The following is a 24,462-nucleotide window of genomic DNA, read 5'->3' on the forward strand; positions in this document are numbered from 1 at the left end:
GAAAAACGGTGACTTACTCTGATACTTACAGCATGCAAATGAGGGGTAATTGAGAAGAGGATTGCATCATAATCCCACAGTACTTGCAAGAACTAGTTTCAGAATGTGAGAGATTTTCTTGAACAATTATATGTTCGGATTCCACCTAAATTGCTCCTTGGATGGGCTGATTATTTGCCTTGGAAGCAGAAACACAGAAGAGCAGTCTAAGATTAGAGGGCTGAAGATAACTTGCTTCTCATGTTAGAGTTATAAATACAGAGAGCCAGATTTTCAGGTCCTAATATGTACTGGCATTGCCAGATCACCCTGAAAACTGGTCCTACAACCTACATGTTAAGTAAGCGGGCAGGTGTGTGTTTGTATAGGTATGTATATGTATATATGTTCAAGCGCAAGGCTGAATGCTGGAAAAGTGCATTTTTAGCATATTTCAACTGACATCAAAATAATCTTGCAAGGTTCTTCTTTCCAGTGAAGAAAGTTTCACTGACAACTTTCCCACCCACCCTCCCCTGTATCCTTTTTTTTTTTTTTTGGCAAAATACCAAACAATAGATTGCATTTTGTTAAGTTTAATTTTGGAAAAAATAGTGTGCAATATATAGAGGTAGAGAACCTATTTAAGCCAAAGGACTTTAGGCAAGGCTGGTGGCAGGGTGCCAATAGTGGGTGTGGCTGCTATAGTGGGCAAGGACATCCCAGTGGGCTAGAAGTTAAGATACTTTTTTACTGGCACACATTCACTTTCATTCAAGATCACACACCATTCTCTCTCTCTCTCTCCCTCCCTCCCTCCCTCCCTCCCCCCCCCTCTCTCTCACTCACACACACACACACACACACAGGACCCCAATATCCAGGATTTGCTTTATTACATGCCAGTACTTGTTTATTTAATAAAGGTATATAGCCACCATCTTACAGGCATAACCCCAGTTGCCTAAAGTAAAAGTAAAACAAAACAACCCCAATTGCAAATAACACACTTATTAGCACAAAATAACATAGCATCTTCCTGTTTACCAGCATCACCAATCATTATTTGATTAGTAAATATCAGCTCCTGAGCTCATTTTCCTCACCACAAGCAGATCTCCTTTTAGAAACTAAGCTCCAAATATCGCTTCCTTAAATACTATTTAAGCTCTTCAAAACAATTCCTTCTATTCTGTTCAAACTATTCCTTAAATAGTTTGAACAGGAGAAATCGCCGCCGCGAAACTAGTAGCCACAAAACCAGTAGCCAGCTACGCCTTCCAGCCCCAAATGCCCAGCATAATCGCGCGGGGGTTGCAGACGAAACCCAGAAAGTTCCCAAATTCTTTTTCGTATGTCATGAAGTAGCTGTAGCGGAGTCTTTGATCTTTCTCTCTCTCCCTCCCACTTTTCTCTCTCCCTTCCCCACTCTCCCCCATCTCCTCTTTATTTCTCTCTCCTCCTCTCCCTCCTTCCCTCTCTCCTTTCTCTCTCTCTCTCTCTCCCCCCCCTTCCCCCCTCTCACCCCCCGTCTTCCTCTGTCTCATACACACACCCTCGGTTGGGACACACGGTTTGCAAGTCTCGCCCGCTTCCTGGCGGTCCAGCTGGCGGCCCTTTCGGGTTCAGTTCTCAGGTGCTCTGGGTGGGCCAGGTGAGTCACTGCGAAGAGCAGAGGCGCGCACCCTCCCATCCCCACCTCTGCCTTCCTTTCAAGGTTTATTATTTCAAGCACTTTATTGCTTCTTAATCTGCGACCACCACCCCCGCCTTTAAAACCGTCCCGTTATGAAATCCCCCCCCCCACGCTTCCCAGGCGTCTAAATACAGATTCCTCCCTTCCTGGGACCAGTTCTGGAAGCGAGACCGCGCATAATCTCGCTTGCCAGCCGGACACCCCGCAACGCGACACCCTGCACACGGATCAATTCTTTCGCCACTATCCACGCACGAATCCACCCACGTCGCCGCTTGTCTAAATCTCAGCTTTCAAGAAACCTTCGCCTGCTCCCCGAAACCGCTAAGAAGCGGGGATGATTAGACTCGGGGGTCCAGGCCAGAAGCAGCGCTACGTGGGGTTCCCAGGAAACATTTCACCGAAGGCAGAACACCCACGGTTGGGAAAACAAGCAGCCTCCCTGGGAAGAGCCGAGCCTTCCAGACCTTTCCCACGCTCGGGAGAAAAGCAAGAGAGGCGCACTTCCCCTTACCTTTGTATTTATCCATCCTGGGTTTTTTGCCTTTTAATTGGCGCTAGGCGGGATGGAGAGATCTTTTCTAGAGTGGAGGGTCCGGATTTCTCCCACGCTCTCCAAACCTCCGGACGGACCTCTCCCCGTGGGGCGCGCCTCTTTTCGCCCTGCTTGCGAATTCTTTGACTTAACTCTCGGGTAAAACCTTCTCGGACTGCCTTGCCGCTTCCTAGCTCCGCCCTCCCTATGAGGTCAGAATCGTCGGACTTTACAGGGACCGACGAGGGGCTGGGTGGCTAGAGAATGGCGTGGGAAGGGAGCGGTTGGGAAAAGGGGGCGTTTGAGTCCCCCAAACCGGCTTCGAAGTCTTACGGACCCCTGCAAACCAATTAAATATGAGCCAACAGCCAAAGCATCCAATGCTGTCCTAAATTGCTTTAACAGAGGGGTACAATCAAGATCAAGTGAGGTACTAATACCACTCTATAAAGCCTTAGTAAGACCACATCTAGAGTACTGCACGCTATAAAAAAGATGTGAGACTCTAGAAAGAGTGCAGAGAAGAGCAACCAAGATGTTTTAGGGGACTGGAGGCTAAAACATAAGAGGAATAGCTGCAAGAACTGGGCATGGCTAGTCTAGTGCAGAGAAGGACCAGGGGAGGCATGATAACAGTCTTCCAATATTTGAGGGGCTGCCACAGAGAAGACCCGGTCAAGCTATTTTCCAAAGCACCTGAAGGCCAGACAAGGAATAATGAATGGAAACTGAACAAGGAGAGATCAACCTGGCAATAAGGAGAAATTTTCTGACAGTGAGAGCAATCAACCAATGGAACAGTTCGCCTTCAGAAGTTCCGGGAGCTTCATTACTGGAAGCTGTCAAGAAGAGACTGGACTACCATCTGTCAGAAATAGTGTAGGTTCTCCTGCTTGGATGGGGGATTAGACTAGATGACCTACAAGCTCCCTTCTGTTAAACTGTTAATCTGTCAATGCAAGCTTGTCAGTCGAGTGTACAAGTTCAAATATGTACTTGGAAAACAAGGCAACTAATTGTGATGCCCATGAGAAACTTCTAAGAAACTTCAGATCAACCCTCTGGGTATCTCAGGTGCTTCCAGAACATGTTTTGGGTGGCTGACCTTTGGGTGACCAAGATGCAGGATACGTGAGCAAGGAGAACTGTCTGTTGTCTTCTGCTTGTTCTTTCAACTTTTTCCCCCACGCCAGTAAGACGTTTTTGGAATAACTGAAGCCACCAAATTTGATTGGTAACATTCAGATCACTAGACAGCACTAGAAATTTAAGGGTTTCTTCAGAATATCTTATTGTGTGGCCTCCCACTCGAGAAAAAGATGCAATAGAATCTGAGCTTGAATCCTGGCTGACAACCCTGCTGGTTGTTCCACTTACAGCCATTAAGACCAGGAGAATCCCAGTTTCTATGCAAGCTTCTTAGGGGAGTGCAAGGCTGTCCAGAGCCATGGACAGAACTAGCCTGGAGCAAGAGGGTTCCTGAACAAGCAACAAGCTAAAATTTGGCTTTTTGTCATATTCCTCCAGGCACCAAGTCCTATCTCCTGTTTGGCCTGGGGTGAAGATATAGAACTGGGTATCATTAGCATGTTGATGCTAATGATACCCCTGGAACTGACAGATTATCTCCTTGCAGGGTATTTATTGTAGGTATTTTAAAAGAATGGAAGGGGGGGAGGCACCAAGCCTGGAGTCATCCCACTTTGGAATGGCTGAGAGACCAGGCTCTCCTGCTCCTCCTTCCACTGAGAGAACCTGCAAAAAGTAGGGAAAACTCTGCAAAACAGAGCCACTGCCCCCTAACTCTCATTAACACTCCAGAAGGATTGACGGTATTCAGTGCCACTAAGAGATTAGTAGAACCAGAGGAGTAGGCCAGCTCTGAATACAGTCAAAATTTTATCAGGTATATCCTGTATAAGCGAGGTTTAAAACAATCTTCCAACACATTGCTTTAAAGGAAGTTGACTTGTTCATCTGATAGAAGGTCGCTGTAATTTGGCTATCCTTCTTCAGCCATTCCTTGCTCTAACAGTTTGGAATTTGAATCTCTATCTCTAATTTTCATTCCCTAGGCTGTGAACCCACACTCTTCAGTCTCACTTAAAGCCTAAAAGCCAGAATACATCTATCTTCATTCATTAGCTCTCAGTCGTATCATTATTATCTAGTCTAGAAGACTATGTCAGTACCTTTGCAGCTCCATCATTATTATCTAATGCAGATAAATTAACTGGATATCATCAGTACATTTCAAATCTTCAGCTGGTGTCACAAAACAGATATCAGGTTAAGCCATGGTGGCGCAGTGGTTAGAATATAGTACTGCAGGCTACTTCTGTTGACTGCTGGCTGACTGCAATTTGGCTGTTTGAATCTCACCAGGCTCAAGGTTGACTCAGGCGTCCATCCTTTTGAGGTGGGTAAAATGAGGACCCAGATTGTTGCGGGCAATATGCTGACTCTAAACCACTCAGAGAGGGCTGTAAGGCACTGTGAAGCAGTGTAGAAGTCTAAGTGCTATTGCTAGTGCAATCAAGAAACATGGGGAATTAGTGTTTTAAATAATAATGTGTTTCATACACATTTATTGACTTAATGCCTGCTCTTTTTATTGGACCATTTAGCATTGCTCTTCTACCAGTGGCATCTGAGCATGTACAAAAGAACACTATTTAGTATATAGATCTGGAAAACAAATTCTGAAAAAAGTGAAATATTGTGAAGTCTAACTCCTCTCATGGGGTATCTCTCAGAAAATTTATGATAACTCACAGAAAAAGCAGAATATAAATGTAACTATCATAATAGGAATCACCACACAAAAGTGAAAAATGACAAACATATTCATTTTGTTCCTTCCATGTAATATTTAGAAACTGGAAGACCATGTTTTTCAATCATGTGGGGAAATAATAATAACAAATATATGAAATAATAAGCAAATATTTTTCAGCTGAGTATATTGAAAATGTACTGTATTAGTCTTTATTAAGTTTACATAAATGCTAAGGATGATCATTTTCATATAAACCTCTTTAGTTTGAAATGGAAATTAAGCCTTTGCACTTTAAGTTATTACAAAAAGAATTATTGGCTATTATCTAGTGGGATGATATACAGATTAAAGTTAACAAAGAGATGTATTACCACTGGTTGAATTTTTAACTAAAATGTAGATTGCAAGAAATTAGAAGCACATATTATGACTTTTGTCTATGGAAAAAATATATTAGCTTTTGGGAAGCTGCAGGGAAGGTCAATAGTTTCTTTACATATAATAACTAAAACATTATTTTGTTAAGAAGAAAAATAAATGACAGTGTTTCTGCTTAAATTGATACTAGAATATGAGATCATAGGCAATTTTTTAAAATCAATATTTATTAGTATTCTGAACTATGTAGGTTTACATAGTAGATTTATACTGATTTCAGCAATGAGCTGAAGTATGTAGCTGATAGTGGCTCTCACTATTAGAGAAAAACTAAACTGTTTCTATTCTTGACGTAAAGATTCAGTTTAGAGTAAATCAAATTGAGAGTCAGTATACTAAGTGATTTAGAACACTTTCTCCAAACTTAATGACTTCTAGATGTAGTAGCTTTTGACCTTCCATATACTAAGCATATCTTGTCCCATTTTATATGGACATATAATAAATAAATAACAATAAAGAGAATAATTTAATATGATCATATTGTTTGGATATCTTATTTCTTGAACCTCTGTTGAAACAGAGATGAAGAGCACATATTCAAAATACAAAGACCACATATTAAAAATGCCCCAGGCATTAAATCAGGTGAATATCCTTCCGTATTTTATGACTACTTATTTTTATAGCTATAACTGAGCCCACACCAGTATACCACAACCTATAAAATTCGAGATCATGCACTATACCACTTACAATGAATTTAACTTTTCTGAATGTTTGATACACAAATATGCAGACAAAGTGAATATATGTATTGTACCATCAATTAATAGGTTAAATCAAAGGTCTTCCATCACAAATGCAAAATTGAACAGTATGTGTGCGGAAATGGTTTCTGCTAGTATGCCTATTGCAAATTGCTCATTTCTTTCCTTACTTCCTGCTTTCCTTTTAGATACACATAAGATATTGTAAACAGAAAATTTCACTCCTCATTTTCTTACACAGCTTAACAGTTTCCATTGTTGCTTGCTAAGAATATTAGCAATAGGTTAATTGTTTGAAATAGATTACACTCCTCCTCAACTTAATTAATGGTAATATATTTCGATCTTTCTTCTTTCAATTTAATTTCAGAGAAATCTCACAAAAATATGCAACAACTAAAAACCTACACTGTATTCAATATTGCAGTTTGAAAGTACCTACTCTATTTGTATGAACCCTGCCAGAAGGAATGAAAGATGGATGGATGGATGCGCCAAAGAAGATGGAATTTCCAATGGGGAAGAAGAAATTGAAATGTATTGTGACCTGATAAGGTAGATGACTGGAAAAACACAATTATAACTTTATATAGGACTTTTACAAGCACTATTAAAAAAATAATTGTTTGACCAAACACCCTACTGGAATATTTTAATTTTGTAGAACAGAGGCAGTGACTCAAATCAACCAGGGCTGTCATGCATGTGTGTGTGTCTGTTTGTCTGTATGTGAATGAGTGAGGACTGTCACAACTATGCGGTTGAAGTCATTGTCTTGTTTTTTCTAATCATCCCTCCCAATACAATATAGGTTTCAGCATGTTTAATTGATTTAGAGACTTGGAAACCAGCTGAGAAAGAATTATACTTTAATCTGAAGTTCCAGGTAGGCCTAATAACTAAAGCAAAAAGGAAGAATTGTACTGAAGAAGCTTCTTGGATGAGAAGCAAAACATTTTCAAAGAAAAAAATCAAGAAAGCTTAGATGTCTGTTGAAAAAAGCACCTTTGGTATAAGGGAAAAGAAAATCCTCTCATTGCCTCCTTATTTATAGAAACTAGTTTCCTTTCATTTATATACCATTTCCCCCCAAAATAAGACCCAACTGGAAAATTAGCTCTAGCATGATTTTTCAATATGGTTGTTATATAAACATTGCACCCAAAATAAGCCCCAGTTAAGATCCTAAGCCAGGTGGATGCATATTTTCCCCAAAATAAAACCTAACTGTAAAATAAGCCCTAGCACGTCTTTTGGAGCAAAAATTAATATGACCCAGTCTTATTTTCAGGGAAACACAGTATTAGAGGTGCTAAACTAAGTAATCCAATTGAAAGGCCTAATTGAGAGAACTGATCTGACCTAGTTGCTCTGAAAATGCTTCAATCATAGTCAGTACTCATAACTTTAGCAAAAAAGTCAAATCAATTTGTCCTCTTATAAGGTACATGGAAAAAAGTATAAATGGTTATAATTTTACATCCTGCTTTTAAGGACAAAAGGAAAGCTAGTGTTAGAGGCACAATATAGTAAGTTTGTGGAAATTAGAGTCTTTTTTTAGATGTTTTTTCTTTTTAGACATAATATGATCTCTCTCAACCTTCAGGATATTTTCATCCCTTAAGAGGCATCCTGAGAATTTCAAGACTCACTCTACTTTGAGGACAAATCCATTAATCACTGAATCCAATGCCCCTTTTTTCATTTAACCTTCAGATACAGACTTGGCCAAATCCAGGGTATCTCTGTGTTATGTAAATATTGTTTAGATGTTGTGGGGTGTTTTTGGATTCACCCAGAAAGAGCCCTGAAGCAAAACAAGCTGCTAATTGAAGAGTTTGCTTATTCAAATTTTTCTTCTTAATAGAGAGAACTTGGGCAGTGGAACTAGTAGAAGGGTTACTGATGAAATGTGTATGATCATATCATGCAAACATCACAACTGTATTTTTGTATTAGTGTCACATATCTGAACACAAGTACATAATTGCAGCATTTATCTGATTACTTCACTGCGCACCTATTGTAATTTGGGTATCACTTTTGTTGGTACCAACAACTAATAGAAGCAGCAAACGACACATTTTACATATATCCTCAAGAAAATCAGTCCAAGATTACTCTTGCCAGAAAGAAGATTGTCCTGCCCTATTTTAAAAGAAAAGTCATGATGGAAATTAGCAAGAAGGTATTCCAGAGAAGTTCTTCAGAAGACTCCAGTTTTTTATTTATTTGCCTGGTTGGACAGAGGAATTATCTTAAAACATTAAATACATGGGAATATTTATAAGTAACTGTACTAAACTGCATTGAAAATGAAGATTTCTTCAAGACAATCTCACCTTTTGAAAACTACATGGGCATTCCCATTAGTGATGGGTTCTGGGTGGTACGGCCCAGTATGGCGGTACTGAGAGTAGCGGGGAGCCGCAGCCAACATACTGGTACGGTGGCTTGTTTGGTCCACTAACTCACCCGTGTTCTATGGGCGTTTAATACCGCAACTGGCCCATTGAGCATGCGTGATCTCCGCTGAGCAGCTAGGTCAGTGTTTCTCAACCTTGGCAACTTGAAGATGTCTGGACTTCAAGTCCCAGAATTCCCCAGCCAGCGCTGGCTGGGGAATTCTGGGACTTGAAGTCCAGACATCTTCAAGTTGCCAAGGTTGAGAAACACTGAGCTAGGTGTTGCAGGGCGGTTGTGCATGCACGTGCGCGCAGCACGTGTTTCTGTCTAGGACTCCTGCCCCCGTGCACAGCATACCGGCTACCCCGAGGTCCGGAACCCACCACTTATTCCCATACAACTTCCTTGGTAACAATAAACTTTAGCATTTTAAAAAATATTTTCCATTGCCTAGGCAACAACTCTGGTATTTTTTACTCAACCCTCTCCAAGAATTAAAGTGGTCCAATTCTCCTTGGGTTTTGGAAATAATTAGTGCTACCACTCAAGTGGATTCATTAAATTTAAATTATCTCTATTTTTTTATGGATGTCACCCTGCTGTTTTTGTAGTTTAGGCTTGATACATGATTTAAGGCAATTAAACACTAAAACACTGCACACACCTGTTTTAAAGAAGTGCATAGTTTTTATGATATTTATGGCATGCATTTGAAATATTTCATAATGATTTGTACATCGTCAGCAAGCAATGAAGAGAACAGCACCAATCAATAACTCCTTAAACAAAATGCTACTTTTCTCAAGTTTGGTTTTCAGCTGCAAAAGAAAGATACAGTACAATTTATTTATTTTCATATTCATTATTTCATAGCCATTATTGGCGGTTTTTGTTACATTCACAGGTCTAGACTCTCTCAATGATGCATGGGTTGGGATTCCTAGAGTCTTGATCTCACTGATCTATCAAAAGAAACAGCAGCTCAGAGGCTCATCGAAACTATGGATTGTTCTGGACTCTTTGGAGCTGCAAATGTAAAAGGCACAATCCATAAAAGGACAACTCTGGAAAGGGCATGCCCTGGAACAATGACCCTCTTTTTTTTCTTTATTCATGTCCCGGAACTGTACATGTTCCTGAGGCCCTTCCACCACAGAAAACCTGGAACTAAGTTTTTCCACCAGCCTTGTAGAAACTCAAGCAAAGGAAACTAAATGTGAAATGGAGAGGGAGGGGGAAAATGGGAAGGGGAGATTTTACTGTGTTGGTAAAGAAAAAAAAACCATAGTGCATTACTCTGCACTTAAAGTAATCCCAGGGAATCGTACGTATTTAGCAGCAAATTAGTGTTGACATTTGACTATGTTTCAATCAGTTCTGGGTTTTGGCACCATTATCTGTATTTTTAACTTGCTGTGAAGATTCACTTTACCAGCTGCCCTGCTGTGTTGGGAGATGTAATACATTCCTGAATCATTACTCAGAGGTCAGAAACTCACAATTATTTCTGTATCAGGAAGCAGGAAAGAAAACCAGACTTTTAGAATTTAGAATTTATTTTTTTCATTATCTGAGAAGAAAAGGCTTTAAGTAAGTATGAAGAATAATGATGATGAATCATTTGCTAGGGTCAATGTGCACAAAAAGCATCAGGCTGGCTGGTTAAATGATCATTGTCACATCTTCTTGGCTTCTCAAATATGAAATAAATTTGGCTTTTGGCCTGACACTTTCATATATATAGCAACCAACACATTCCACTGTTTGTTCATTAAACAAACAGCCAAAAAAAAATCTGTTGCCCATGATGAAGATTATAAGATTCTCAACTGATATATCTTTTATGATGAATGTGATTGCCTTCAGCTGGTGCAGTGGTTGACTTACTCATTTTTATTTGATTTACATCAATCACACCTTTCATTTCTGGGGTATAGGCAAGACAGCTAACAGTGTTTAAAGGACAAAAACAGAAAATAGAAGCTTTAAAATGCAAATCAAAGTAACACTAAAATAAATAGTAAGATTGTTGAATCTGGTGAAAGGCATGAGTCTTAAAATATTTCAAAACTCTTTAAAGAATTCTTTTATATTGCATAATGAAAATGTATCTTCTATCACATGCATTCATTTTTCTGAGCTCTGGATATAATAGACTATGCCTTTCTAATGCGACATCTTTCCAGGTTCTCTATCCAAAAAATTCCCAATACCACCAATCGCTTTCATAGGAATTTTTACCTTCCTTATTGCCCTTGTTGCCTTTTCTGAGTTAATTAAACCATTCTGCTCAGATTGGACACAATAATTGATATGAGATCTGTCTAGTACAGAATACAATTTTTCAATGATTTGACAAACTGCTCTTGATCCAGTCTAAAGTTCTCTTCATCTTTTTGTACAATCACATTTTGGACTTGTGTTCATTTTATTCTAAGATATTTTTTTAATTTCAATCATTTCTGTTGTTTCACCTGATCTCCTCCATTTTGTACTTCTGTTTATCTTCTATCTCCCACGGCTCTATATTATGTTGTGACTTGCTGTTGCATAGTTCTTATCAGTTGTCTACTACTTACCTTTACTAACCACATCCTGCTCTAATTTTAGCTTTCGACTAATACAGTAATTACAAACTCGTACTCCTATGTATTGAATGAGAGGCTGTTAGACAACGAATTTTTCATTCTCAATCCATAAATTTTGCAAAAACATCATAATTGTGCATAACTCTTATAAATCATGCTATGTTAATTCTAGGGACATTAAGAGACCTACACAATAATGCCATCCTGAAATTAAGGCTGAGATCTCACAATCATGTGTCTGTTATTTATCAGTCGCAATAATATTTATTGAATAATTTAAAGTTTGTGGCCAAGGGAATACTGACTCCGATATTTTAAGCAATCCTCCAAGTATCATTTCGGAAAATACCACAAGATCTTCAAAATGTGTAAAATTTTATCAATAATTGTTCCCAAATTATCCTGTTTTGCAAACAGTATGTGTGTTGCAAGTTTTATCATCAAGCATGACCAAATGCATTTTCACTGTATTAATATGAGTTGAATAAAGAAAAACAAATATCAAAACAATAGGGTAAGAATAAAGTTTAAAACTTTATTCATCTACTTGATATGAGTACAACAGCAATGTAGATTATAGTGGCATTAGGGTGACATTTGCAAACAGCATGAATAGCAACAATGGCCATTTTGCAGAGAAGCAGAGTTAACTCTATGGACAGGCATTGGTGGCTTTCTCTTTCAACAAAGGCTCTTAATAAGAGCTATTCCATAACAACAAGAAAAAGGAGGAGAGGCAGAGAAAAAGGGATATTCTGAAAAAAGGCTTTTTCTCAGTTCTGAACATCAGCTGGTCATGGGAAAAATGGATAAATTTAAACCTTGAAATTTTAAGCAAAATATTATTAATTAGAGTCATGTTCCTAAACATCAGAAATATGGCTTCATCACTATAACGATTGTCAGTAATTTAAACTACTTTATAGAAAATACTGCTGTTAGCAATACACAGTATAACCGAATAAGCAGAATCTTCTCTAGGTCTTCTCTGCGAAATAGCCTAATATTCAACCTTTACCATCTAATTTAATTGGGCTTGATTTGGGCTCAGAAGCTGGTATGCAAATATTGTGTGCAAATTATCACTCATTCTTGAAGAAACAGATTTGGTAGGGCTACAGATTGGCATGCAAAAATCATGATATAACAATACAAATATTTTTCAATACCTTGTCCTTCCAACTTATGGTTTACCAGATTTTTGAAACTCAAATCTGATAGCCTTAAATTTGGATGTAAAATCCATACCCTTAAAATCTATATTCTTGAAGAGGCATTTGCCATAAATTAACTTTATAGGAACTTACAGCAGAATTTATGTTTTGGTGATTTTACATAGAACCCTTTGGGAAACAAAGAACATACTTGTGTTGGGTCATTACAGTATTTTTACACATGGATGAATAACCCAAGAGTGTGAAACTAAACATATTCATTCTTTCTTTTAGAAACCATTCTGCACATTGAAAAAAATATTTTAAAGACCCCTTTTATGTTTCTTGACTTTATATATTTGGAATCAAGCTTGCTCTGACAATCTTGGAGAGCCATCACTGTTTTTCCAAACCAAGGAATAAATTATTTTTAACAGCTCTGTTTTGAGAAGCAATTTAGCTTCATTTCTTCATACTATATTTCTGATGCAGTTTTCCTGGAAGTGGGAAGGTGGAATTGTAACATGAAAAAGGATCAGAACCAAAATATCAGTTTTTAGTAGATTGCACTAAGAATGCAGAAGAAATATACAACAGAAGAATGGGCATCATACAATGTAAATAAGCACCAATAAAATATCCTTCTGGAGATAATTTTCTTGTCATATAGTTTCTGAATCCCAACCCCCTCAGCACTACAAAGGTAAATAATTGAACAATACACATCACATGTCCTCCATGATGACAATCTGCATTCTGCTGTGCTTCCACAGTACAGTATTCATTCTGCAATAGCCATATGTTGCTTATTAATCTTTTGACATTTACTTCATTTTTAAGAGATGTGATTTTGCTGTGTGCAATAACTTATCAAATAGTGGTGGTGAATTTGTGCATCACTACAGTGAAGTCCATCTACTTCACCTCAGCTTTGGTACTACTCTTCCCATTCGAATACAATTGAATCAGTGTTTTTTTTAAAAAGAATCTTAAAATTTGGGCTAAAATGTGTTTTGGATACATATAAGGTGGGGGATGATGATAGTGGTAAGTAGGTAGTTGGGTAATCGAATTATTTATACAATAGCACTTCAAGTCATTAGCACATTTGTAAAACAATAGAGAGAAAAAGCTCAGTTTTTCTAATCAGTTCAATTTTTAGCACCACATTAAATATTTTTGCTGATTTTCGGTCCTTTATATTTGTAGTAAGACCTCTTTAAGTCTTCTTTTATAAAATTAATATAATTGGGAAGTAGTCTCCCAAATAAATTGTACTTCCTCACAAAATAAATACAGGTAGTCTTTGACTTACAACAGTTCATTTAGTGACCACTCAAAGTTACAACTGAAAAAAGTGACTTTTTTGTTTTTCACATTTATGACCTCATAATCCCCATAATTATGATCCCACCCCATAATCATGTGATCAAAATTTAGATGCTTGGCAACTGACTCATATTTATGATGGTTGCAATTTCCTGGCAACACTCACATAATAAATATCTCACTTAATAACAACAGAATTTTTGGCTTAATTTTGTCGTAAGTCAAGGACTACTTGTCAAGCTTTTTTAAAAAAATAAATAAAACCAAACTGACCTATCCTTAATTGTAAGCTTTATTACAAAAGTATGTCATGCTCATATGTTAGCAAATAATAGTGGAACACACAGACTAACATTCATTTTCATCCTGAAATTGTAGAAATCCAATTGCAATGTCATTTTGCAAAAGAAGAGCCCAACTACTGATGAACAATGCTAGGAATTGTTATTCTTTAAGGATCATCATCAGTTTTCATTTCTGATCGCCCATTTTTCTGGAATTAGAGACTATTACAGGGATTGGTCAGAGATGAACTAATTGTCCAATCATGAATTCATCTGCATTCTTTTTAGTAACCCCCTCCCCCCCTATTTTGTTTTCAGGGTGTGAGAGAGTTTGCAAAGCATTGGAATGATATGTTAAGTTAGCTATAATATCTTAGTTCTAAAACAAGGCTGTCAAACTTGTGGCCCGCGAGCCAGATGCGTCATGCGCTGGCCACTTATACCCGGTGTAGCAAAGAGGGGAAAAGCCCCGATATGTCCCATGACGCCACTGTGCAAGTTTGACACCCCTGTTCTAAAAGGTAAAATGTGTTATTGCTCTTGGAGTAATATGTGTGGAAACAGAATATAGAATTCAGGTTTTGTTAAATCAAAATTGATTAATGAAGAATGAGTGGCGTTGCACTGGACTTTGTGATTGGAACCAATAAATGCTTGGCTTCCCAGGCAATATGAAGCATACATGGAATGATTTCAAATAGCAGCCATGCTGTAACCATGCTGTAGGTTACACCTCTTACTGCTCAGCTTAAGGAAATGCAATTGAAGAATAAAAGGCAATGGAGATTTCATTCCATGAGGAGGTGAGAAGCAATTATTCTAATTTTCAAGATATAAACATCCTGAATGAAAAAAGAGGAAGCAGAGATATGGCTGGATTTTGGCTAATTTAATGAACTGCAATTAGGATACGCTGCTTTAATCCTTTCTGTGCACCAGATACAAATGTCTGTCCAGAGCTCATTTGTCGGAAAGGACAAAAAAGTAGAAAGGATGCCTAATCACACAGAAACCATCGATGTGCAATAATATGTCCAGGAAAAGAGGCAGCTTGGATGGCCCTCTTTCAACTGATTGGCTTGCAGTCCAGAATTTGCTTTTGGGACAAAGGCCCAATTGCTCTGATAAACAGCACATTCCTTTGTAAATCACTCGTCAAATTGTCCTCTTGGCTAAATTACAGCTAGTTTAATAGGCCAGTCGAATACATAATTACAGAAAATTACAGAATTCAAACACAACTACACATTGTCACTCTAAAGTTTCCTTGAGCCTCCTGACTCCTGCTATAATTTGTTTTAATTGATAATATTGCCTGATATAATAGAATTAGAAATATGAAAACTGTCATGTGTCATGATTGCCCCCTCACCCCTGTCGTAGTATATTTATTCTTGTGATTATTGGGCAACCTTCTCTATTGCCTAACAGTGCCCTTCAGCTATTTCGGATTTTAATTTCTAGAATATATTAATTCCAATATAGGATATTGGAGGACATCAGTTTGCAGGAACCTATGAAGTAGGCAAGAGAAAAAGTATCCTTGGCCAGGTGATACATTCCCACAAACAATAACATATCACCAGTATGTCTGTGCCATTACTACTCCTATTGTTAGGCCCAAGCCCAGTCATATCCAATCCTTTGTTTACACTTAATTCACAGAATCTTGGTAGCTGGTAACTGCACAGACTCTTGATCTCGGTCTCTCCTGATGAACATCCTTTCACACTTAATTACAACGTGATAGAATGATCAGCATTTGATGAAGTTAACATTTTACATGAATTCTGCCAAACAATCTTCTAAACATCTGTACTGATATGCTGAAAAACTTCTTTATCATTTTCTACACAGGCTGCAAAAATCATTAAATGGCTGCAAATAAAATTCTTCTGTCTGTTTCCACATAATGGTCCTCTGGATTTTTGCAGACCAGATCTAGTGGCCTAATTTAGGAGGATAATAAACTAAGAGCAAAGAGATTAGCCATTAGTATCTTGATCACCTGTTGTAAATTCAGATATGCCACTGGAAACCACCTATGCTTAGCTCTTAAGTGTAAGAGCAAAAAATACTACAAAAGTCCTTCCTGCATAAACCTTACAATAACAATTGCTATCTAAACAGGGGAAGAGATACGTAATCTGTAGCCTTATAGATGTTGTTGAATAACATTACCAAGTGTCCTCTGCCCCCCCCCCAGGACTAATGGTAAGGAAAGCAGGGAGATGGGGGTCTTGCAACATCTGGAGAGCAACAGGTTCCTCATCTATGCTACACAGACTTACTAAATGACAAGCTTCATTTAATTTAGTGAATTTTTGCTTCTAAATTAGTATAAAGTATTGTATATATACATATAGGATTACACTGTTGGCAGAAACTGCACATTAAAAGAGAAAAAGTAAAAATTTATATAGTAGCAGTTATCACTCAGGTAAAAAAATTAATGTATCACTGCACCCTATTGTCAGCCAAAAATGGCTTCTGATTCTACAGAAGAAAATTTGATGCGTCCCTTACGGAAGATACACAACCTATAAAGCAATTTAGGTAGACAAGAGGCCAGGTCACACAATATCCTCTAAAAAAAAAGGCTGCATGTAGTTGAGCGGATCATTTGATTCAGAAATTGCCCAAGGTTTTTTTTCCCCAGGCACTGATAGTAAATAATCTATTTGAAACTGTGTATAGTAAAATAACACAAAATTCAAGTCTTCTTATATGAATAATGAGTGATTACATGAAGAAAATAAAATTAAACATTTGTTCAACATGACATATTGTGCAATATTATCAGTGCATACAAGAAAATAGCTTGAATGATCACTGTGTAGCAGCAAAGTCACTCCGTATAATAGTTAAAATATAATAAAATTTCCAAGTTCACTATTCTGATAGACATTTAAAAAAAATTCAAATGTAACCTTTGCAATTGGGTGGTTCTAGTGATTGAATAATGCTATTCCAATCCTGGAACAGGCTATGTAGAGTACTTTGAAAATGTCCAATCTTTTGACTTGCTTGTCATTCGTTCTACTCACAAAACACTCTTCAATCTTCAGTTTCCCAATAAGGATGACGGCATGGTGACACCTATTCTAGATCCTATGAAAGATGATCATGTATCAGATCCTACAACTTATGAAAGGAGAACTGGAGAGAGTTTCAGAGTTTAAACATGATTGTATGCCTTTCAGTTGATCACAATAAGTTATTGGCCCAGTACAGGCCATTTTTCATGGACCAGCGTGATTAATATTGTTTATTTTAACATGAAAAGGAACAACATCAATAGATTGGCCCACGCAGTGCTTATTTTGAAGCACATCAAACAATGCGTGACCACACTATGTCATAGTGATTTTCACACAGCAAAGGTCACATCTAAATTAAACCTAAGATTGCATGACACTATGGCTTACATTTAACATGACAGTTGAAATAACTCCTTCATCATTAAACCAAGAAACCAATTTTGGGTTTATGTACTTGCTCTTCTTGTTAATTTTCAACCAAGAGGTTTAAAGCAAAAATTATATCCCGTTAATGCAAGGAAAGATGGAGGAACAAAGAGTTTCAACAACAAAACAGTAAATGGCAATTTACTACCAGATATGTGCAAGTGCAAGCTGGGAGCTTGTTATCCAAAAAATTGGCCAGTATGCAGCACAGCAGAATACTTCTGTTCAGCAGCCTATTTTATTGATGGGTCCTGCAGAAAGAATAAGCCGTTTGACAATAAGGCCAATTAGCTGCAATAGCTGTGCCCAGAGGATAAATATATTACACAGGACTCCTTCCTTAACTATAGAATATATTCATTCATTGCTTGGAAAGTCCATGACCACAAAATTGTGAGCTGGCATCCTACGGGCACTTCCTGGGTTTTCTCAATTAGTATCCCCAACCTTTGAATGAAAGTCAAGGGAAAATGAGGAAGGCAGAAAACTGAATATATATGCCATATAAAAACTTGATGAGTGAAAACCATGACTGAGATTTGAACAAAGAACCTTTCATGTCTCTCCCTATGGCAAGCTTGACAGGCCATTGCACAATCTCAAGGCATTAGTATGTGCCTTTCTCAGATTGTCCCTTCTCTCCTCCCCACCTTCATGATTGTTTGCTCTCCAAAAAGAGTTTGGACTCGATTATAATATATTATCCTATTATATGATATCTTCCCTCTCCCAAGAAAGAAGAATTCAGAAGAGCTTGGCTTTCCTCTTCATATCGTTGCGTCTCCAGAGAGGTAACTTATCAAATTCCTGTATCGTCATGCCAAATATTTCTTGAAAAGCTTCAGGTGCTAAATGACGCTAAAGAAACACAAGACAAAAATACATTATCACTCAAGAAGTAGAAACAGGTAATCTAGATATCACAGCATTACCGTCAACATATTAAATCTGATATACCAGGTGTAATATAAAGTCCTGACCAATGGATAAGGCCAGTGTCCTATAGCAAGCATCATGTGGCCTTTTTGGATTTTTATTTTTTGGCTGCCAAAACATCCTGCTGTTTTTTTTAACTCTTCAGAGATTTTAAGTAATGAGATGGAAACCATAATTTCTAGCCAATAGGAATGATAGCCAAGTATTGCAATAGATAACACAGCAAACAATTTAGAGATTGAACAGTTGCTTGTCTAGCTCAAGGTAGCCTTTCCCTACCAAGTGCCCTCCAGAGGTCTTGAGACTACAATCCTGTTGAGATGTTCAATATCTGGAAGACTCAATACATGAGCAGCCTGCCAATGCTGTTGTGGTGACATCTGCATAAAGAAAACCTAGTATGCAGCTACACACATGAGGGCTGTATCAAGACCTTGTATTTTCCTTTGACAATGGAAGAGAGTGAAACTTAAACTGGAACATTTCGGGTATAGGTGTAGTTTGATGAAATAAATCAGTTTGACCAGGTTTTATTTCTAGGAATATGCCTGCACATTTTTCTTTAAAAAGATACATATTTATACCTTCAGCTGATCCCTGTTATGGACATCAAAGGCAAAGTATTTCTCTATAGCAGAGGTATTTAGCTCGCAATCTCATTAATATTTTCTCCAGAATCAATGCCAAAATTAGCTGGGGGGGGGGCACTAAAAATTGGGCCCTATGTACTCATTATGACATCATTATGTCATGTGATTGAAAACAGTTCTACAACTAGAGTATAACCTTGAGAAACAATGTGGCTGTACACTATGATACGTGTGGTTCCAATTTTATACGTATTTACTTTAGAAAGGATCACTCAACTCAGTGAAGCTTATTTCTGAGCAGGCTTGCATGGATTGGTGTATTAGTTATCTTTGTATGGATGAAGCAGTTCCGATTAATGCAGTAAAGTTATAAATAATGAGCAACCCATAACATTACAAAACTTTCTTCTAATGCCAAACGGGACACCTGGTTCTTACCTCCAACCTGGTTCTATCCACTTCTCTTAGAATTTTATTTCGCCCTCTGTTGGTCACCATGAGTACTTCATAAGGAAATATCTATTAACAGTATAGAAGAGGCCTTTATGTAGAATTTATTAAATGCCACAAATAGACATCAAATTCACAAGCATAATGTGGTCATTGTTAAAAGACAGCTGCAAGTTCATTACATGGCTTCCTTGGAATATTTGTTACTGAACAATGTAGTCTCATAATTATAAATATATCCCCATCTATATCGCCTCTTTGTCTCTCCTTCCCTCCCTCCCTCCCTCCTTGATAAGCTGATGGATAATGCTTACTATCTTCTTTCTTTTACAGATCACCATTGGTTTGCCTTTATCTTCTTGGCTTATGCGCTCAGAAGCAAACACTTTGCTAAAAAGTTATTTCATAAGTCGTTCCTTTGCTTATATTTGACCTGTCCATTTCTTTTTTTAAGTTAAACTACTTTTGTATATATCTATTTATTCATCGAACCAGCCCCTCTCCCCCATTAAGCTAATTATATGTGATAGTGCAAGCCTCTTGTGCAGGAACCTTGAGTTTTAATAAAATAAACGTTAGAGACTCAAAATCGGTAATATATAAACAAGCCTCTGTAAGGCTGCATTCACATTGTGCAAAACCAGAATGTGATTTGTCTGAATTTGTCTTATTTGTTTGAAGTCAGATGATGGGTGAACTCAGTATGACAGTGGAAAACTTGTATTTGCAGTCTCTGAAGATTTCAACTAAATATACTCAGAAATAAGCCTTAATTTTCTCATGTCTCTACAATCCTAAATTAGGGCTGCGTATGTTAAAACCACAATGACCAGGACATTATACATTCTGAGCATATTTCTTAAGAACTAATCTGATATCCTGTATCAGTGGCCAAGAAAATTAATGAACAAAAAAGAGTTTCTAGGAAGACTGCCTGAAAAACACTGCGGGTAAATCTTTTTTTTTTTTATGGCCATGAATATCTATTTATCTCTATATATATGTATCTGCTTTTTTATTTATCTCACTGTAGTTTTGGGTGGAGTAGGGGAGGGAGGGAGAGAGCGAAAGAGAATGAATAAGGGAAGTGGTTCTTTTTCACTGTGTATATCTCAGTTCAAATTTATTTCTCTTCACATCTTAAAATTCCGTCCTCCCATTTTTTTATACTACATCAAAAATAGTGAGATATAAAAAGACAATTAGCAATTCCTACATTCTTTTAGTGTTATAAGCAAAGAAAATGCACAACCCTAATTAGTCTGGTTTTGAAAATGGCCTTTCATGTAACAATCCTTTCCTGCATGGACACTTTGGATTGCTTTCGATTGCTTTGGAGATCCAATTCTGAAATCATATGACTCTGCGAATAAATCTCAGATATTCAGATTTACCTCTGAATAAAAATCTATACAATGGGACTGCAATTAGAACATCTGCTTTGATTTCCATTTTATTTTGTGCATGCAGCACAACCAAGAATAAATTCATCCCCGCTACATTCTGCTCATTTATTCCAATTAATACTGTCACATTACTAGCAGGTCTAACTGATTTCACATGATTGCTTGATTTCACATGGCCTATTTGTTTTAGGTCCACCTAGAATACTTCTGTATAGTTTCCTATATATTAAATTCCTTATCCTATGTGCTCACTTCAAATTAAGGGGGATGTCCTACTGCCCCGAAAAAGAGAGGAGTGGCATATAAATAAACAAATTAAAAAGTGGTTGCCATAACATTTTAAATGCGATCATTCCAAAAATTACCCTGCATTGTTGTGAAACACCAGGAATAAATTCAGCACTTGCCTTTGGTTCCAACATGTTAGGCATAGACACCCCTCTGTCCATTCGCATTCCAGTGACGAGACCATCTGGGTTAAACTATATCAGAAGCATATAGGTATCAAACACATAGATTACATCTTTATCCACAAAACCCACACAGACAGAGTAAAGGTATTCATGCTGTGCATACACATCAATATGTGTTCAAGAGAAATATGTATAATAAATATAATTATGCCAGATATATACTATACATAAAGATGTGGCTCCTAATTTAAGTGGCTTTTATTCATGGCCCTCTCTTTCAATTATGATGCTTCCCAGGGACTCTTCCCAAAGACTGATTGACAAAATAAGATAACAGTTCTAAAAATGTCAAATATTCTCTATTTAGGGCCTAACTTCTTTAAAAATATACTCCCTTTGCTTATCCTGTTTCCCTGAAAATAAGCCCTCCCCAGATAATAAGCCCAATCGGGCTTTTGAGCGCATGCACTAAAATAAATCCTGCCCCGAAAATAAACCCTCCCCGAAAATATTGCAACACAGCAGGAGCCATGAGATAACCACACTCACCGCCTCCTGCACCTCAAAAATAATAAGACCTCCCAAAAATAAGGCCAAGTGTTTATTTCAGGGATCAAAAGAAAATAAGACTTATTTTCTGGGAAACACGGTATCTAGAATATTCATACACCATTATTCAGGGAATGGAATGGTAGGAAAACTGTCCCTCAGAGTGATTCATTGTTTTGGTTCTTGCTATCATCTTTACAATATTTGGTTGCTTTCCAGTTGTACCAAAGCATTTTATCCATTTTAACAAGTAAAATTTTTAATTCCTTCTACATCAATAAAGTCTTTTCTATAATCAATATATTGAGATTTCCATAACATAGTAATATTCAAACATGTAAAGAGAAGGGTTATATTTAAAAATAACACTACATTTTTAATTGGCCATTTTATACAGCCTGTTTTATATAAAATACATTGGCATATTTTTATTCCATGGCCACAATAAAATATAAAAAAGATAGGAAACCATCTGGAGAAGAAGAGCAAAGATATAACAACAGAATAAGCAGATTTATATTTGGACTTTCGTTGTATAGTATCATAGTTAGGAAAAATCTATCAATGAGAGAACTATCACTCATTGCTCCTTTGACAATCTTAGAAATGTTTGCTGTACTGACAGTAAGACACTCTTTCCCATAGTGTCATAATTATATCATTAATAATAAAACAAGCAGCTTAACAACTTTTAAGAAATTCTTCTAAGACGTGATTAACATAGTTGATGCACTGTTGATGAATTTGTTTCTGTTAACTTGATGGACGAAAATCTTTACCAACCTGGTAATCTAAAAAGGGATATATATTGAGAAAAGACACATAATTAGAATAAAATTTATTCTGCACAAAAGTTTTAAGCTCAGAGTCCTTTCCTAAAAATTATCAACCCAAAATACATATATTTCCTGCCTTCGTTAAATTTTAATTTTACTTTTACAATGTCCTCTCAGTTTGAATATAATGTTGAACCAATCTCTCCACCCTTTTTTCAACAAATGGCAAGTAAATAAATATTTCAAGATTAAGTATGGTATCTAAAAGCTGTACGTGAGAGAAGACCTTATGTGCTACTATAAAAACACAACAGAAAGCATAACTGCTGAAAATAACTCAAAACCAATCTACAGCCCAAACCTCACATTCTATTTCCTTTACAAACTCACCTCGAGTTGCATTGCTCACGTCTCCATAACTGTTGTACTGACCAAAGTCTGTGGACATCGGCTATATGAATATATATAAATAAAAACATGAACAGGTAAATCACATTATCTGTACATTGCATTATTGGTAAAAAGATCACCACAAAGGTCATGCGAATAGCACACTCATTTATTTTTATTTATTTATTAGGTTATTTTTACCTCTCCCATTTATTATGTTTATAAATAACTCAAGGCTGAAAACCTGATACTCCTTCCTTATCCTATTTTTCTCACACCAGCAACCCTGTGAGGTGGGTTGGGCTGACAGAGTTGATTGGTCCAAAGTCACTCAGACAGCTTTCATTGTTAAGGTAACACTAGAACTCAGTTTCCTGATTTCTAGCTTGGTGCTTTAACCACTAGACCAAACTGCCTCTTATCTGGGAGTATCCATGAAATCACAAAACTGAAATTTAAAGTGTACTTTCTTGTATGGGAAGAATGATCTGCTCACCCTGTGGAGTCCATTTCGTCCATACCCAGGCAGTGAAGAAGTTTTAGAAGCAGCAGCATGAGAAGGAGAAAGGCCTGAAAGGAGAAAACAATAATTAGTAGGAAATAAAAATACATCATCAAAATCACAGCATCTTAGAAATCAATCAAAAATCTCAAAGTGTAAATTTGCATCCGTATGGATTTTTTAAAGCAATCACTTTACCTTGGCTTTGTCCAGTAAGTCAAATTTGGATGTAAAATTTTCAATTCCTCTCTAATTTTACAGACATAAATGGATTTTAACTGTGTTCAAGTCACTCTACACATTACACAGCAACAATTTCCAGCTAGTCATGCTTTATGGTCATGGTTCAGCACAATGTCAAATTCTGAGTCTTTGATGCATATTGCTTAAAACATCATTTTTTCTCCTAATTAATTTTCTTGCACATACTAAACAAGCAAAATGCTGCTCTTATGTCAGTAGTTATTTACAAGCCAGGATTGCTATTGTTTCCATATGGTGCAAATTGGAGGCAGAGACTGAGGTTAAAAAAAAGTAGCTTGTTTAAAGCAATCTGCTAAATTTATGTCTCAGATTAGCCTTGAATTGGCTGTTCTCTGTAATCATACACAAAGATACATTTGTATACCCAGAAGTGAATCATTTTTATAGATTGTTGTCTGGAAGTAAGTGATCTGATGCAGACAGAATGAAAACTGTAATCATCCTTGTCGTTCTTTAGTTTTGTTACTATCATGGCCCTGAGTCTTCTGGCGTAATATGTTTAAAATATATTTTAGAGATCTGGAAAGGACACAAACTCCACCCCACCCCAAATTATAATGAAAATACATAAGGGATGGGTTCTGGCTGCTGCTACACAGCACAGAAGCAAAAAACAAGATGGCAGCACCTCTGGTGGTGCCGATAGAACCAGTTTGGGGGCGTGGCAGGCTAAGTTACTACCTACTCGGCCGAAGCAGTCTGAAGCAGTAGGCACCCACTTCTGAAATACATGCATGTAAGCATGCATCTCATACACAAAATTCCTATAAGCAAACAGTAATTATATCTTTGTTTTTTCTTTGAAATGTATCAGTTTACCC

The 24,462-nt window shown here is 37.2% G+C and overlaps 2 protein-coding genes and 1 long non-coding RNA gene across 14 annotated transcripts in view; 1 reads left to right on the top strand and 2 right to left on the bottom strand.

Annotated features, from left to right (window-relative positions):
• Nucleotides 1-2,394, bottom strand: part of AFAP1L2 (actin filament associated protein 1 like 2) — a 92,443-nt gene extending 90,049 nt beyond the window's left edge. Inside the window, exon 1 of the mRNA XM_087725857.1 lies at nucleotides 2,190-2,394. Coding sequence (XP_087581983.1) covers nucleotides 2,190-2,205 — 16 coding nt within the window. The 5' untranslated portion in view covers nucleotides 2,206-2,394. The remainder of the gene's footprint in view (nucleotides 1-2,189) is intronic.
• On the top strand, nucleotides 1,524-6,772 carry LOC148043657 (uncharacterized). The gene is made up of 2 exons (XR_015698069.1): nucleotides 1,524-1,633; nucleotides 6,508-6,772. It is a non-coding gene; the product is annotated as an uncharacterized LOC148043657 (long non-coding RNA).
• A 4,874-nt stretch (nucleotides 6,773-11,646) lies between these two features.
• ABLIM1 (actin binding LIM protein 1) overlaps nucleotides 11,647-24,462 on the bottom strand; it is a 203,895-nt gene continuing 191,079 nt past the window's right edge. For 10 of the 12 annotated variants that reach the window (XR_015698075.1, XR_015698073.1, XR_015698078.1 and 7 more), the window contains 4 exons: nucleotides 23,372-23,445; nucleotides 22,876-22,936; nucleotides 21,155-22,500; nucleotides 19,330-19,410 (listed from right to left, as the gene is read on the bottom strand). Coding sequence is in view for 2 of the 12 variants with exons in the window: in XM_087725860.1 (XP_087581986.1) it covers nucleotides 18,110-18,223; nucleotides 19,330-19,410; nucleotides 21,155-21,229; nucleotides 22,493-22,500; nucleotides 22,876-22,936; nucleotides 23,372-23,445 (413 nt within the window). In the remaining 10 variants the exon portion in view is untranslated. Of the gene's footprint in view, nucleotides 18,224-19,329; nucleotides 19,411-21,154; nucleotides 22,501-22,629; nucleotides 22,937-23,371; nucleotides 23,446-24,462 lie in introns of those variants that run through there. The other 2 variants (XM_087725860.1, XM_087725858.1) reach the window with 2 other exon arrangements.

This window comes from Thamnophis sirtalis, unplaced genomic scaffold, assembly GCF_051295495.1.
Source record: "Thamnophis sirtalis isolate CommonGarterSnake01/CBP01778 unplaced genomic scaffold, rThaSir2_p1.2 scaffold_11, whole genome shotgun sequence".
Classification (NCBI taxonomy): domain Eukaryota; kingdom Metazoa; phylum Chordata; class Lepidosauria; order Squamata; family Natricidae; genus Thamnophis; species Thamnophis sirtalis.